This window comes from Vidua chalybeata, chromosome 3 (assembly GCF_026979565.1).
Source record: "Vidua chalybeata isolate OUT-0048 chromosome 3, bVidCha1 merged haplotype, whole genome shotgun sequence".
Lineage (NCBI taxonomy): Eukaryota > Metazoa > Chordata > Aves > Passeriformes > Viduidae > Vidua > Vidua chalybeata.
The window spans coordinates 111,829,584-111,845,428 of NC_071532.1; the positions used below are offsets into that span (position 1 = coordinate 111,829,584).

General features: G+C 47.0%; 2 protein-coding genes across 9 annotated transcripts in view; both read right to left on the reverse strand.

The window, feature by feature from the left end:
- Positions 1-1,298: 1,298 nt before the first annotated feature.
- On the reverse strand, positions 1,299-15,212 carry LOC128785369 (serine/threonine-protein kinase PDIK1L-like). 8 transcript variants are annotated; one of them, XM_053937855.1, is made up of 5 exons: positions 15,146-15,212; positions 12,671-13,257; positions 9,766-9,982; positions 7,872-8,116; positions 1,299-1,485 (listed from the first exon to the last, which is right to left on the reverse strand). In XM_053937855.1, the coding sequence occupies exons 2-4, from the start codon at positions 13,211-13,213 to the stop codon at positions 7,881-7,883; spliced, it is 996 nt and encodes a 331-aa protein (XP_053793830.1). In that variant the 5' UTR covers positions 13,214-13,257; positions 15,146-15,212; the 3' UTR covers positions 1,299-1,485; positions 7,872-7,880. The 8 variants fall into 8 exon arrangements, with proteins under 8 accessions (XP_053793830.1, XP_053793827.1, XP_053793828.1 ...); XM_053937852.1 differs by lacking the exon at positions 15,146-15,212 and adding an exon at positions 15,050-15,128; XM_053937853.1 differs by lacking the exon at positions 15,146-15,212 and adding an exon at positions 15,007-15,122.
- LOC128785247 (zinc finger protein 395-like) overlaps positions 13,378-15,845 on the reverse strand; it is a 24,598-nt gene continuing 22,130 nt past the window's right edge. Inside the window, exon 10 of the mRNA XM_053937547.1 lies at positions 13,378-13,496. Within this exon, the coding sequence (XP_053793522.1) occupies positions 13,378-13,496 (119 nt within the window). The remainder of the gene's footprint in view (positions 13,497-15,845) is intronic.

Consider the following 15,845-nt stretch of genomic DNA (forward strand, 5'->3'; position numbering starts at 1 on the left):
TCAGTTAAACACTGAAAAATTCCAAATAAAAATCTCCAATTAAACGCCAAAAATCTCCAATTTAACACAAGAAAATTCCCATTAAACACCACAAAATTCCCATTAAACATGAAAAAACTCCAATTAAACACCAAAAAAAATTCTGATTCAACACGAAAAATTCCAATTAAACATCAAAAAATTTGCAGTTAAACCTGAAAAAATTCCAATTAAAAACTAAAAAAAATTCCAGGTAAACACCAAAATATTCCAAATAAACACCAAAAAAAATTCTGATTAAACACCAAAAAAATTCTGATTCAACACGAAAAATTCCAATTAAACATCAAAATACTCCAAATAAACACCAAAAAATTTCTGACTAAATATCAAAAAAACTCCAGTTAAACCCAAAAAAAAATTCAGATTCAACACCAAAAAAACTCCAAATAAACATTGAAAAATTCCCATTAAACACAAAAAAAACTCCAATTAAACACCCAAAAATTCCAATTAAACACCAAAAAAACTTCAGTTAAACAGCAAAAAATTCCAAATAAAAATCTCCAATTAAACACCAAAAATCTCCAATTTAACACAAGAAAATTCCGATTAAACACCAAAAAATTCCCAGTTAAACACCAAAAAAACTCCAATTAAACATTGAAAAATTTCCATTAAACACCAAAAAAAATCTCCAATTAAACACCCAAAAATTCTAATTAAACTCCAGAAAAATTCCAGTTAAACAGCAAAAAATTCCCATTAAACACTGAAAAATTCCAAATAAAAATCTCCAATTAAACGCCAAAAATCTCCAATTTAACACAAGAAAATTCCCATTAAACACCACAAAATTCCCATTAAACACCAAAAAAACTCCAATTAAACACCAAAAAAACTTCTGATTCAACACGAAAAATTCCAATTAAACATCAAAAAATTTCCAGTTAAACCTGAAAAAATTCCAATTAAAAACTAAAAAAAAATCGAAATAAACACCAAAAAAATTCTGATTAAACACCAAAAAAAAAAACTGATAAACCACTGAAAAATTCCCATTAAACACTAAAAAATCTCCCATTAAACACCAAAAAAATTCTGATTCAACACGAAAAATTCCGATGAAACGCCAGAAATTCCGATGAATCTCCCCCCAAGCCAGATCCAATTCCAAGGGAGGATCCAGGGTTGGAAATTCCATTTCCAGGAGGTTTTTGGGGTTTTTTTTTTTGCCGTGGATGGGAAGAGCAGGGACAAAAAAAAAAATCCTTTAAAAGAAGGAATTGAGAAATTGAGAAACGTAAAACCACCAAAAATTGGGATAAAATCAGATTTTTTTTTTTGGGATTTCTCCTCTTAAAGGCACTGTACGAATAAATAAAGTTGTGTCCGCGAAAGAGGAACCGCGGCGGGAAATAAATCCGGGATTTCCCGCTGGGAAAATCCCATTTTCAGCTGGAGAAAAATCCAAAACTTCCAGATCCCGCTGGGCTTCGGTCCCTGCTGAGGAAAAAAAAAAAACAGGAAAAATTCAAATTTTCATATTGGTTATCCCAAGGTTTTCCAGCTGGAAATTTTGGGAAGAGCCCTAAAAAATAAAAATTAAAAAAAAAAAATATTGAGTTTTTTTAGCCAAGTGCTGGTTTAAATTTATGGGAAAAATATATGGGGGAAAATTTTATGGGGTTAAATTTATGGGGTTTAAACTTATGGGGTTTAAATTTATGGAGAAATTTATGGGGTTAAATTTATGGGGTTTAAATTTATGGAAAAAAATTATGGGGTTAAATTTATGGGGTTTAAATTTATGGGAAAAATTTATGGGGAAAAATTTATGGGAAATATTTATGGGGTTTAAATTTATGGGAAAAATCTATGGGGTTAAATCTATGGGGTTAAATTTATGGGGTTTAAATTTATGGGGCTTAAATTTATGGGAAAAATTTATGGGGGAAAATTTATGGGAAAAATCTATGGGGTTAAATCTATGGGGTTAAATCTATGGGGTTAAATTTATGGAAAAATTTATGGGGTTTAAATTTATGGGAAAATTTTATGGGGAAAAATTTATGGGAAATATTTATGGGGTTTAAATTTCTGGGGTTTAGATTTATGAGAAAAATTTATGGGGTTCAATTTATGGAAAAATTTATGGGAAAATCTATGGGGTTAAATTTCAGGGGTTTAAATATATTGGGTTAAATTTATGGGGTTACATTTATGGGGTTAAATTTATGGGGTTAAATTTATGGGAAAATTTTATGGGATTTAAATATATGGGAAATATCTATGGGGTTAAGTTTATGGGGAAAATTTATGGAAAAAAATTATGGGGTTAAATTTATGGGGTTTAAATTTATGGGGTTTAAATTTATGGGAAAATTTTATGGGGTTTAAATATATGGGAAATATCTATGGGGTTAAATTTATGGGGTTAAATTTATGGGAAAAATTATGGGGTTAAATTTATGGGGTTTAAATTTCTGGGTTTTAAATTTCTGGGTTTTAAATTTATGGGAAAAATTTATGGGGTTAAATTTATGGGAAAATTTATGGTGTTAAATTTATGGGAAAAAAATATGGGGTTAAATTTATGGGAAAAATTTATGGGGTTAAATTTATGGAAAAATTTATGGGAAAAATGTATGGGGTTAAATTTATGGGGTTTAAATTTATGGGAATAAAAACCCCATTGCGGGGATTTTGAAGCCCACAATGGTTTGGGTGAGCCAAGATCTTCCATCCCATCCCAACCCCACAATCCCAGGCTGCTCCAGATTTCCCTGGGATTTTGGGATTCGAAGGTCTTTTTTTTGGGATTTAGGGGTTTTTGGGATTTTGGGGGTTTTTTGAGGGGGATTTGGGGTTTTTTTTGGGATCACCGGGATACCCCAGGAATTCCTTTCCCAGGGAATTCTCTTCATTCCCGGCTCTCCCAGCCTGGATTGGGTCCATCCCCATCCCAGCTCCTCTCTGGGAAGGAATTTCAGGAATTCCCTGGGAATTTGGGACTCCAGGAAAGTTCTCCCTTCCCTTTCCCACCCCAAATCCCATAAAAAATCCCTCGGGATGGGTCCTGGATCCCGGGATGGTTTGGGATGGGATCCCTGGATCCCCAATCCCATCCCATTCCAACCCTGACTCATCTCTAGGAGGAGAATTTTGGGATCCAGGAAGGAATTTCAGGAATTCCCTGGGAATTGGGGACTCCAGGAATGTTCTCCCTTCCCTTTCCCATCCCAAATCCCTCGGGATGGGTCCTGGATCCCAGAATGGTTTGGGATGGGATCCCTGGAGCTTCAATCCCATCCCATTCCAACCCTGACTCCTCTCTAGGAGGAGAATTTTGGGATCCAGGAAGGAATTTCAGGAATTCCCTGGGAATTGGGGACTCCAGGAAAGTTCTCCCTTCCCTTTCTCATCCCAAATCCCATAAAAAATCCCTCGGGATGGGTCCTGGATCCCAGAATGGTTTGGGATGGGATCCCTGGAGCTTCAATCCCATCCCATTCCCACCCCTGACTCCTCTCTAGGAGGAGAATTTTGGGATCCAGGAAGGAATTTCAGGAATTCCCTGGGAATTGGGGACTCCAGGAAAGTTCTCCCTTCCCTTTCCCATCCCAAATCCCGTAAAAAATCCCTCGGGATGGGTCCTGGATCCCAGAATGGTTTGGGATGGGATCCCTGGAGCTTCAATCCCATCCCATTCCAACCCTGACTCATCTCTGGGAGGAGAATTTTGGGATCCAGGAAGGAATTTCAGGAATTCCCTGGGAATTGGGGACTCCAGGAAGGGTCTCCCTTCCCTTTCCCACCCCAAATCCCGTAAAAAATCCCTCGGGATGGATCCTGAGCGTCCTGGATCCCAGAATCCCAGAATGGTTTGGGATGGGATCCCTGGATCCCCAATCCCATCCCATTCCCACCCCTGACTCATCTCTGGGAGGAGAGTTTGGGATCCAGGAAGGAATTTCAGGAATTCCCTGGGAATTTGGGACTCCAGGAAAGTTCTCCCTTTCCTTTCCCATCCCAAATCCCACAGAAATCCCTCGGGATGGATCCTTGATCCCAGAATGGTTTGGGATGGGATCCCTGGAGCTTCAATCCCATCCCATTCCAACCCTGACTCCTCTCTAGGAGGAGAATTTTGGGATCCAGGAAGGAATTTCAGGAACTCCCTGGGAATTGGGGACTCCAGGAAGGGTCTCCCTTCCCTTTCCCATCCCAAATCCCATAAAAATCCCTCGGGATGGATCCTGAGCGTCCTGGATCCCAGAATCCCAGAATGGTTTGGGAAGGGATCCCTGGATCCCCAATCCCATCTCATTCCCACCCCTGACTCATCTCTGGGAGGAGAGTTTGGGATCCAGGAAGGAATTTCAGGAATTCCCTGGGAATTGGGGACTCCAGGAATGTTCTCCCTTCCCTTTCCCATCCCAAATCCCATAAAAATCCCTCGGGATGGATCCTTGATCCCAGAATCCCGGAATGGTTTGGGAAGGGATCCCTGGATCCCCAATCCCATCCCATTCCCACTGGAAGGGGAAAACGAACGGGATCATTTGGGAAGCAGGAGTTTGATCCCGATTGGCACCGCCTCCTTTAATTAATTAACGCAATTAACAGCGCGCTAATGAGAGCTGGAGGGCCGTGGAAAAGGATGAGGGAACATTCGGGATCATTCCCATTTTTCTCACTGGAGCAGAAGGAATTTTTACATCCCGGAATTCCCGTGGAGGAATCGGATCCAAAAAAAAGCTTTGGGATGGAAATGACGGATTGAGGGTCAGAAATGATCCCAGAGTGAAGCAGGAGGGGTTTTCCAGGGAATTTGGTGCTTTACAAGATGAAGAGACTCCTCTGGAATAAACACAGGGATTTTTGGAGGTGGAGGAAGCGACCAAAAAAAAAACCCTGGAGAGGAGGAAAAAAAAAAAAATCCTGGGAAAATCAGGATTTTTCTCCTTGGAATAATTCAGAATTGGCAACAGCCGAGAAAAAGAAATTCTGGAGCTGAAGGACAAACCAGAAATGTGCTGGGGTGGAAAAGGTCAGGATCAGACAAAACCCTTCATTTCTAAATAATTCAATAAATTCTAGGACAAAAAACCTGGAAAACCCTGGGAAGTCCCTGCTGTGTTTTCACTGAATTTTGGGATTTCAAACTCCCGTCCAGGCAGGGTCTAAAACCCATCAAAAACTCCCAAAAACTGGGATCACTTGGTTTTTTTTTTTTTTTTCTTTCCCCACACTGAAGGACTTGGATATCCCATCCAGACTTTTCCAAGACATCCATGGTAGAGAATTCCAGAGGGAAGCTCCAAAGCACTGAGGGTGTTTGAATGAAAATAATCAAATTGAGCTAATTAAAATAAACCAATCAATTTGAGGTGTTCTCACAGCAGAATTTGGGTGAACAGCCATAAATAATCAGGAATTCTTTCCTCCCCTTCCAATTTCTCTTCACCCATTAAGGAGGCAAAAAACTCCTCAAAACTCAACAATACTTTGGTCAAAAATCCTTAAAACTCAACCAAGTTTTGTCCAAAATCCTCAAAATTCAACCAAGTTTTGTCCAAAATCCTCAAAACTCAACCAAACTTTGGTCAAAAATCCTGAAAACTCAACCAAGTTTTGTCCAAAATCCTCAAAATTCAACCAAGTTTTGTCCAAAATCCTCAAAACTCAACCAAACTTTGGTCAAAAATCCTGAAAACTCAACCAAACTTTGGTCAAAAATCCTGAAAATTCAACCAAAATTTTGTCCAAAATTTTCAAAACTCAACCAAACTTTGGTCAAAAATCCTTAAAACTCAACCAAGTTTTGTCCAAAATCCTCAAATCTCAACCAAACTTTGCCCAAAACTCTTAAAACTCAACCAAACTTTTGCCAAAGATCCTTAAAACTTCTGCCAAAAATTCTTAAAACTAAACCAAACTTTGGCCAAAATCCTTAAAACTCAACCAAAATTGGTCCAAAATCCTCAAATCTTGACCAAACTTTGGTCAAAAATCTTCAAAATTCAACCAAAATCTAGTCCAAAATTTTCAAAACTCAACCAAACTTTGGTCAAAAATCCTCAAATCTCGACCAAATTTTGCCCAAAACTCTTAAAACTCAACCAAACTTTTGTCCAAAATTCTCAAAACTCAACCAAACTTTGGTCAAAAATCCTCAAAACTCCACCAAACTTTTGTCCAAAATCCTTAAAACTCATCTGAATTTTTTGCCAAAACCTTTTCTCCTGGTTTCGGTTTTTCCCAGGGCTGGATTTTCCCAGCTGCTCCGGGGTTCTGGCCTGGAGGAGATTCCCAAAATTCTTCACCCATTAAAGAGGCAAAAAAAATTCTTAAAACTCTGCAAAAGGTTTGTCAAAAAATCCTGAAAACTCAACCAAACTTTTGCCAAAAAATCCTTAAATTTTGACCAAACTTTGGTCCAAAATCCTTAAAATTCAACCAAATTTTAGTCAAAAATCATTAAAACTACTTTGGTCAAAATTCCTTAAAACTCAACCAAACTTTGGCCAAAATTCCTTAAAACTCAACCAAACGTTTGTCAAAAAATCCTTAAATCTCGACCAAACTTTGGTCAAAAAATCTTCAAAATTCAACTAAAATTTTGTCCAAAATTCTCAAAACTCAACAAAACTTTGGTCAAAAATGCCTAAATCTTGACCAAACTTTGGTCAAAAATCTTCAAAACTCAACCAAACTTTGGCCAAAAATCCTCAAAACTCAACCAAACTTTGGTCCAAAATTCTCAAAACTCAACCAAACTTTGGTCAAAAAATCCTCAAATCTTGACCAAACTTTGGTCAAAAATCATCAAAAATCAACCAAACTTTTGTCCAAAATCCTCAAAACTCCACCAAACTTTTGTCAAAAATCCTGAAATCTCAACCAAACCTTGGTCAAAAATCCTCAAATCTCCACCAAACTTTTGTCCAAAATCCTTAAAACTCATCTGAATTTTTTGCCAAAAGCGTTTCTCCTGGTTTGGGTTTTTCCCAGGGCTGGATTTTCCCAGCTGCTCCGGGGTTCTGGCCTGGAGGAGATTCCCAAAATTCTTCACCCATTAAAGAGGCAAAAAAAATTCTTAAAACTCTGCAAAAGGTTTGTCAAAAAATCCTGAAAACTCAACCAAACTTTTGCCAAAAATTCCTTAATTTTTGACCAAACTTTGGTCCAAAATCCTTAAAATTCAACCAAATTTTAGTCAAATATCATTAAAACTACTTTGATCAAAATTCCTTAAAACTCAACCAAACTTTGGCCAAAAATCCTTAAAACTCAACCAAACGTTTGTCAAAAAATCCCTTAAATCTCGACCAAACTTTGGTCAAAAAATCTTCAAAACTCAACTAAAATTTTGTCAAAAATTCTCAAAACTCAACAAAACTTTGGTCAAAAATCCCTAAATCTTGACCAAACTTTGGTCAAAAATCTTCAAAACTCAACCAAACTTTGGTCAAAAAATCCTCAAATCTTGACCAAACTTTGGTCAAAAATCATCAAAAATCAACCAAAATTTTGTCCAAAATTTTCAAAACTCAACCAAACTTTGGTCAAAAATCCTCAAATCTCGACCAAATATTGCCCAAAACTCTTAAAACTCAACCAAACTTTTGTCCAAAATTCTCAAAACTCAACCAAACTTTGGTCAAAAATCCTGACATCTCAACCAAACCTTGGTCAAAAATCCTCAAATCTCGACCAAACTTTTGTCCAAAATCCTTGGACACATCCTTGGATCCTTAAAACTCACTGGATTTTTTTGCCAAAAGCTTTTCTCCTGGTTTGGGTTTTTCCCAGGGCTGGATTTTCCCAGCTGCTCCGGGGTTCTGGCCTGGAGGAGATTCCCAAAATCCCTGGGAGCTCAGACTCACCCTCCCGCTTTAGGAGCCGGAGCGCTGGCGCTTCTTCCCGTAGGAAATGCGCCGGATGCGCACTTCCAGCTGGAACGCATCCAGCCTTTCCCGGGGATTGGAGGCCAGCATGTGGCGCAGGAGCTGGCAGAGGTCCTCGGGCATGGATTCCTTGTTCTTCAGAGGGATCTGGAGCTTCAGCTTGGGATTCTCCAGCAGAGCTTCTCCCAGCGGGATCAGCTCCTTGCCTTGGCAGATGTAAGTTCCTGCGCACAGAGAGGGGTCAGGCTGGGAGAACCCACCCCAAAAACCAATAATTTGGGGGGAAAAAAAAATCTGGGAATTCTGCTGGGTGGCGGGAGGGGGTTGAGAGTTAAACACAAGATTTTGCTCAGGTAAAGAATTCCCAAGTGAAATCCGGCCCAATTTCTCCTCCGAGGCCAGGAGGAGAATTCGTTTTCAGATTTTGTCAATTCCCTCCCGGTGGTGGCTGGAAATGATGAAGTGGCTCCCAAAACAGCCGGGAAAATCCTGGATCCAGCCTGTTATTCCAGTATGCTGGGGGTGTGGCTTTTCCCAGGAATTCCCGACCAAAACAATCCCAAACTGGGGTTTTCTGGAGCTCAGATTTGGAAAAGAACTGGGGGGGGGGGAAAAAACCACCTCCATTTCCTCAGGATTTGTTGCCCCTCCCAGAGGATTTCCAGGAATTCAAGATTCATCCCTAAAGCACAGGGAATGCTGGTTATATTCCCAAATCCACGTTGTGTTTGGAAAATCCTCCTGCCAGATTGATCAGAGGAATTCTGCAGGGTATAAAGGTTAAAGGAAAAATCATTCCTGGCTCCTCTGGCCTTCCTTCCCCTAAGGAATGCTCTCCAAAAATGGGTTTGATCCGAAATTGGGGAAAAAAAAAGATTTTTGAGCTCTTGGAGAGGTGACTGGAAATGCTCTGAATGTTCCCAAATCCTTCCTGGAATTGGGCTCATGGATCTGCCTGGCTGGGGATCATCCAGAGCTCTGCAGGAGAATTCCGAGGAGCCAGAAACCAAACTGGGAATTGGATGTGGCAGAAATTGGGAATTGGATATGGCAGAAACCAATCTGGGAATTGGATATGGCAGAAACCAAACTGGGAATTGGATGTGGCAGAAACCAAACTGGGAATTGGATGTGGCAGAAATCAAACTGGGAATTGGGTATGGCAGAAATTGGGAATTGGATGTGGCAGAAACCAAACTGGGAATTGGATGTGGCAGAAATCAAACTGGGAATTGGATATGGCAGAAATTGGGAATTGGATGTGGCAGAAACCAAACTGGGAATTGGATATGGCAGAAACCAAACTGGGAATTGGGTATTCCAGAAACCAAACTGGGAATAACTGGCAATTTTTTTCCCCAGTTCTTTTCCAAATCCAAGCTCACACAAAACCCCAGTTTGGGATTGTTGTGGTCGGGAATTCCTGGGAAATTGCATATTTCCCACAGCATACTGGAATGACAGAGGGCCTGGCACGGCTGGATCCAGGATTTTCCCGGCTGCTTTGGAGCCACTTCATCATTTCCAGCCATCACCGGGAGGGAATTGACAAAACTTGAAAACAAATTCTTCTCCTGGCCTCGGAGGAGAAATTGAGGCAGATTTCTCTTGGGAATTCTTTACCTGAGCAAAATCTTGTGTTTAACTCTCAACCCCCTCCCGCCACCCAGCAGAATTCCCAGATTTTATAAAAAAAAAACTTTTTTAAACTGGAATTACGGAGTGGGTCGGAAGCGACCTTAAAGACCTTCCAACCTCAACCGCGGGCACCTTCCACCATGCCAAGCTGCTCCAAAACCCCCCGTCCAACACACTGCTGGGAAAAAAAAAAAACCCGGGGTGGAAACGCCTGGAAAAATCCCAAAATCCTCACCCAGCAGCTCCTTCTCGGTGTCGCCGTCGCGGAAGGTGATGCGCTCCACCATGGCCCAGAAGATGACGCCGAGGGCGAAGACGTCGGCCTTGGCCGTGTAGTGCCCTTCCCAAACCTCGGGAGCCATGTAGAAGTTGGATCCGCAGGCGGAGGAGAGGCGGAGCTGGTTGACGTTCCCGCCGCCCCGGCACACCTTGCTCAGCCCGAAATCCGCCACCTGGAATTCGGCGGGAGAACAAACCGGGGTGGGGGGGCGGGCTTTGGAGGCGGCGCGGAACGGGCGGCGCGCGCCTGGGGATCGCGGAATTCTCCTAGGGGAGGAGGCGGGGGGAACTCTTGGGATCCTGACTTGGGAATGAGCTGGGTGGAATTCCAAAGAATGAGCTGGGGGGAATTCTTGGGATCGTGAGTTGGGAATGAGCTGGGTGGAATTCCAAAGAATGAGCTGGGGGGAATTCTTGGGATCGTGAGTTGGGAATGAGCTGGGTGGAATTCCAAAGAATGAGCTGGGGGGAATTCTTGGGATCGTGAGTTGGGAATGAGCTGGGTGGAATTCCAAAGAGCGAGCTGGGGGGAATTCTTGGGATCGTGAGTTGGGAATGAGCTGGGTGGAATTCCAAAGAATTATATGGATGGAACTCTTGGGATCCTGAGTTGGGAATGATCTGGGTGGAATTCTTGGGATTCTACAGAATGAGCTGGGTGGAATTCTTGGGATTCTACGGAATGAGCTGGGTAGAATTCTTGGGATTCTACGGAATGAGCTGGGTGGAATTCCAAGGAATGATCTGGGTGGAATTCTTGGGATCTTGAGCTGGGTGGAACTCTTGGGATTCTAAGGAATGATCTGCGTGGAAATCGTGGGATCATGAGTTAGGAATAAGCTGGGTGGAATTCTAGGGATGCTGAGGAATGAGCTGGGTGGAATTCTTGGGATTCTACAGAAAGAATGAGCTGGGTGGAGTTATTGGGATCCTGACTTGGGAATGAGCTGGGATTTTGAGTTTTGGAATTCTTGGGATTTTGAGTTGGGAATTATCTGGGTGGAAATCTTGGGATCATGATTTAGGAATGAGCTGGGTTGAATTCTTGGGATGCTGAGGAATGAGCTGGGTGGAATTCCTGGGATTCTAAGGAATGAGCTGGGTGAAATTCCGAGGAACTATCTGGGTGGAATTCTTGGGATTCTATGGAATGAGCCAGGTGGAATTCTTGGGATTCTGATTTAAGAATTATCTGGGTGGAACAACTGGGATTCTAAGGAATGAGTTGGGTGGAATTCTTGGAATTCAGAGTTGGGAATGAGCTGGGTGGAATTCTTGGAATTCAGAGTTGGGAATGAGCTGGGTGGGATTCTTGGGATCCTGACTTGGGAATGAGCTGGGTGGAACCCTTGGGATTTTGAGTTGGGAATGAGCTGGGTGGAATTCTTGGGATTTTGAGGAATAATCTGGGTGGAACTCTTGGGATCATGAGTTGGGAATGAGCTGGGTGGAATTCTTGGGATTCTACGGAACGATCTGGGTGAAGTTATTGGGATCATGAGTTGGGAATAAGCTGGGTGGAACTCTTGAGATTCCAAGGAATGAGCTGGGTGGAACTCCTGGGATTCTGAGTTAGAAATTACCTGTGTGGAATTATTGGGATTCTGGCTAAGGAATTATCTGGGTGGAATTCTTGGGATCATGAGTTGGGAATAATCTGGGTGGAATTCTTGGGATTTTGAGCTGGGAATGAGCTGGGTGGAACTCTTGGGATTTCCAAAGTTGTGATGTGGGAGCTTGGAATCATGGAATGGCTTGAGCTGGGAAGGATCCTAAAAATCATCCAATATTCCCTGCCCTTTCCCAGGTGGATCCAACCTTTCCTTGGACACTCCCAGGGATTCTCTGGGAATTGCAGCCCAGCCAGGAATTCCTTCCCAAATCCCACCCCAAGATCCCCTTTCCCAGTGGGAAGCCATTCCTAGCTCCTGGCCCTCCAGGCCTTTCCCAAATTCCAGCTCTCCCAGAGACCCTCGAGGCGTGGGAACGGGCTCTGAGGTGTCCCTGGATCCTTCCCTGATCCAGGTGAACATTCCCAGCCCATGGAAGGGCTCTGAGGAGTTCCTGGATCCTTCTTTTCTCCAGGAGAACATTCCCAGTTCTTGGAAGGGCTCTGAGGTGTCCCTGGATCATTTTCTTCTCCAGGAGAACATTCCCAGCTCCTGGAATGGCTCTGAGGTGTCCCTGGATCCTTCTTTCTCCAGGTGAACATTCCCAGCCCCTGGAAGGGCTCTGAGGAGTTCCTGGATCCTTCTCTTCTCCAGGTGAACATTCCCAGCTCCTGGAAGGGCTCTGAGGAGTTTCTGGAGCCTTCTCTTCTCCAGGCTGGACTCACAAAGCCCCTGGAAAGGGCTCTGAGGGTCCTTCTCTTCTCCAGGTGAACATTCCCAGCTCCTGGAAGGACTCTGAGGAATCCCTGCATCCTTCCCTTCTCCAAGCTGGACACCCCCAGCTCCTGGAAAGGGCTCTGAGGATCCTGGATCCTTCCCTTCTCCAGGTGAATATTCCTAGCCCCTGGAAAGGGCTCTGAGGGTCATTCCCTTCTCCAGGTGAACATTCCCAGCTCCTGGAAAGGGCTCTGAGGGTCCTTCTCTTCTCCAGGTGAACATTCCTAGCTCCTGGAAAGGGCTCTGAGGAGTTCCTGCATCCTTCTCTTCTCCAGGTGAACATTCCCAGCCCCTGGAAGGGCTCTGAGGAGTTCCTGGATTCTTCTCTTCTCCAGGTGAACACTCCTGGCTCCTGCAAAGGGCTCTGAGGAATCCCTGCATCCTTCCCTTCTCCAGGCTGGACACCCCCAGCCCCCTCAGACCAAACCTCCACGGCCTCCCTCCCTCCCTCCCCCATCCCCCGTCGCCGCCCACCTTGACCACGGGGCCGGCGTGGCCGTGGGCCACCAGGATGTTGTCGGCCTTGAGGTCGCGGTGCACGATGCGGTTGCGGTGCAGGAAGGCCACGGCGCCGCTGAGCTGCCGCATGAAGCTGCCGTTGAGGCGCGCGTCGGGGCCGCGCGCCAGCAGGAACTCGTTCATGGTGCCGCCCTCGCAGAACTCCGTCACGAACCACAGCGAGCAGGCGGAGCGCGGCTCCACGCAGCTCCGGCCCTTCAGGCACGTCTCCACCAGCAGCAGGTGGCCGCCGGACCTCGCCTTCTCCAAGGGCTGGAAGAGGCGGCCGCGCTGCAGGATGCACTCCTCCAGCTGGAGCACGTTCCGGTGCTGCCGCTGGACGCTCTGCAGGGCCCAGAACTCCTGCAGGGCCAGCTCCACGTTCTCGGGGACGTGGCACGGCATCCTCTTCACGGCCACGCGCCGCTTGGTGCGGTTGGCGATGGCCTCGTAGACCACGCCGTAGCTGCCCCGCCCCACCTCCCGCAGGACGCTGTACTTGGCTTCCTCCTCAGCCATTCCGCCCGGGAGTCACGGCTGCTTCGGGTTCATGGCAGGAAAACCTGGGAGAGGACCCAAAAAAAAAAACCAAAAAAAAAAAACCAAACTTTTAAACTCAAACTCTCCTGCTAAACGGCTTCCTGAGGAGAGGCAGCCGGAGCCATATCCATGGTAACTCGGGGCTACTCTCCGGCACAATCCCGGCGGCACAGCGGGATCCGCCCTCCCGGGAAGCGCCATCGATCCGTCCGCGGCGCGGGGAGCGGGGTAAGGAAGGAGAAGGGCTCTGCGGGCACGTTCCCTGCGCGGGGGGCAGAGGGAAGGCCAGACCTCCTGGGCCACCGGGATTGACTTTTCAATAAACCAAGTTGGCCACAAGTGCTGGCCGGGCGCTGGAGCTTCCCCTGCTCTGAATTGTCTTGGCCAGCAAGGGCTGCGTCATGTCCCTGCACTTCCAGCACCAATTTCCTGCTCCTCATCCCTCTCCCCAGCCCTTCCTTCACAAGCTGACCCCGAACTTCACCTCAAGCTCCTGTCCCGCTCCCAGAGCCCCCACTCCAGGTTATTCCTCTCTCCATCATCCGGTACAAGCTCCCACTGCAACCCCTCTTTCCCTGCTTCCTTCTCAGCCCCTCATTCCCCTTCTCCCGGTGCTCCTGGACACCATCCCAAATTAATTTACCTCATTAATTCCTTCCCCAATCCCTCAATCCTCCCCTCTTCGAACTTCCTACCCCACCTGCTGCTGCCTTCAAAGCCCCCATTCCCAAATCCTTCTCCCTCCCCAAAGCTCCTTTCCCAAATCCCATCTTTCCACTCAGCCCAGCTGATTCCCAGCTCTCAGCCCCTCACTCCTTTCCAGAGCAGCTCCAATCCCTGACCTCCAATATAAAAAAACACCGCCTCAATCCTTCCCCCCCTCCTCCATCCCACTGCTGCCCCTCAGCCCCAGCTGCTCCAGCACCTCCAGACCCCTCGCCCACCTCAGCCTCAGCCCCTTTTCCCCCGCTTCAGGCCCCTTCCTCCCCTCCCACCCCCTCCTTCCTCAGCCCAGCTCTTCCCCATGTCTCACCCAAGACCCCTCGGCCACCTCAGGCCCCTTGTTCACCTCAGCCCCAGCTCCTTCCCCACCCCAGCCCCTTTTCCACCCTCACCAACCCTCACTCCCAGCCTTTCCCTGCTCCTTGCCTAAATCTCCTTCGCCTCCCCAGCCCAGCCCCCGTCCCCTTCCCCACCTCAGCCCCTTTTCCCACCCCTACCCCGGCTCCTTTCCGCCATTCCAGCTTTTCCCCGCTTCTTGCCTGAGGCTCCCGCCTCAGAGCCTTCTCCACACCCTCAGGCGGAGCGGAGCGGAGCGGCTTGGCCGCCTCAGCCGCTTCCGCAGCCCCACCATGCCCTCAGCCCCGGCACTCGCAGCCGCTGGGGCCGGTTCCCCTCAGCTCAGCCCCGGCACTCGCAGCCGCTGGGGCCGGTTCCACTCAGCTCAGCCCCGGCACTCGCAGCCGCTGGGGCCGGTTCCACTCAGCTCAGCCCCGGCACTCGCAGCCGCTCGGGCCGGGCTCGTTCCCCTCAGCCCGGTTCCCCTCAGCCCCGGCGCTCGCAGCCGCTCGGGCCGGGCCGGTTCCGCTCGGGCCGGTTCCCCTCAGCCCCGGCACTCACAGCCGCTCGGGCCGGTTCCCCTCAGCCCCGGCACTCGCAGCCGCTCGGGCCGGTTCCCCTCAGCTCCGGCACTCACAGCCGCTCGGGCCGGTTCCCCTCAGCCCCGGCACTCGCAGCCGCTCGGGCCGGTTCCCCTCAGCTCCGGCAGTCGCAGCCGCTCGGGCCGGGCCGGTTCCCCTCAGCTCCAGCACTCACAGCCGCTCGGGCCGGGCCGGTTCCCCTCAGCCCCGGCACTCGCAGCCGCTCGGGCCGGGCCGGTTCCCCTCAGTCGTTGCCCCGCCCCCCTCTCACCGGTGCCGCTCGCGCCGAACTCTCCGGCCGCCGCAATTCCCGCCACGGCCTCTGGCCCCGCCCCTCCGCCCGCCTCTCACCCAATCAGCGGACGCCTCCTCCTCCGCGCGCCGGCGAGGGGCAGTGCTGCGCGTGCGCGACGGTTGTGCTAAATGAGCACTACAGCTCCCAGCAGCCTCTGCGGCCCGCGACGGGTGCGCGCTGCGGACAAAGCTCATCAAAACGCGGGGTTGTGATTTCCCCGTCTGTCTGTCCCTCTGTCCCTCTGTCCCTCTGTCCCGCCATCCTTCTGTCCCGCCGTCCCTCTGTCCCGCCATCCTTCTGTCCCGCCGTCCCGCCGTCCCTCTGTCCCGCCGTCCCTCTGTCCGGCGACGCGAATGGACAAGGCAGGGGAATGCAACCTCTTCCCTGCCTTGGCTCCGCAGCGTCGGCTTATTTAAAAAAAAAAAAAATAATTATAAAGAAACATAAATGTAATATATAAAATATAAATGTAACTATAAGTATAAATATGAGTAGAAACAGAAATAGCAATAGAAATATATAGTAAATATATAGTAAAGATATAACTAGATAAATATATAAATACATAAATATGAAATATAAAATAAATATAAAGTAAATATAATTCCTATTTCTAAATAAATATAATTCTGGCCGAGAACCCGCAGCGCTCTGAGGCACGGGGACATCAAACACC

What these genes read in the sequence shown, in the direction of transcription:
- LOC128785369 (XM_053937855.1), bottom strand. Translation starts at nt 13,213, where the DNA reads ATGGCTGAGGAGGAAGCCAAGTACAGCGTCCTGCGGGAGGTGGGGCGG. An exon ending in ACGCCGGCCCCGTGGTCAAG is followed by an intron (nt 9,983 to 12,670) that starts GTGGGCGGCGAC and finishes GCCGAATTCCAG; the next exon opens with GTGGCGGATTTCGGGCTGAG. An exon ending in CACCGAGAAGGAGCTGCTGG is followed by an intron (nt 8,117 to 9,765) that starts GTGAGGATTTTG and finishes CTCTGTGCGCAG; the next exon opens with GAACTTACATCTGCCAAGGC.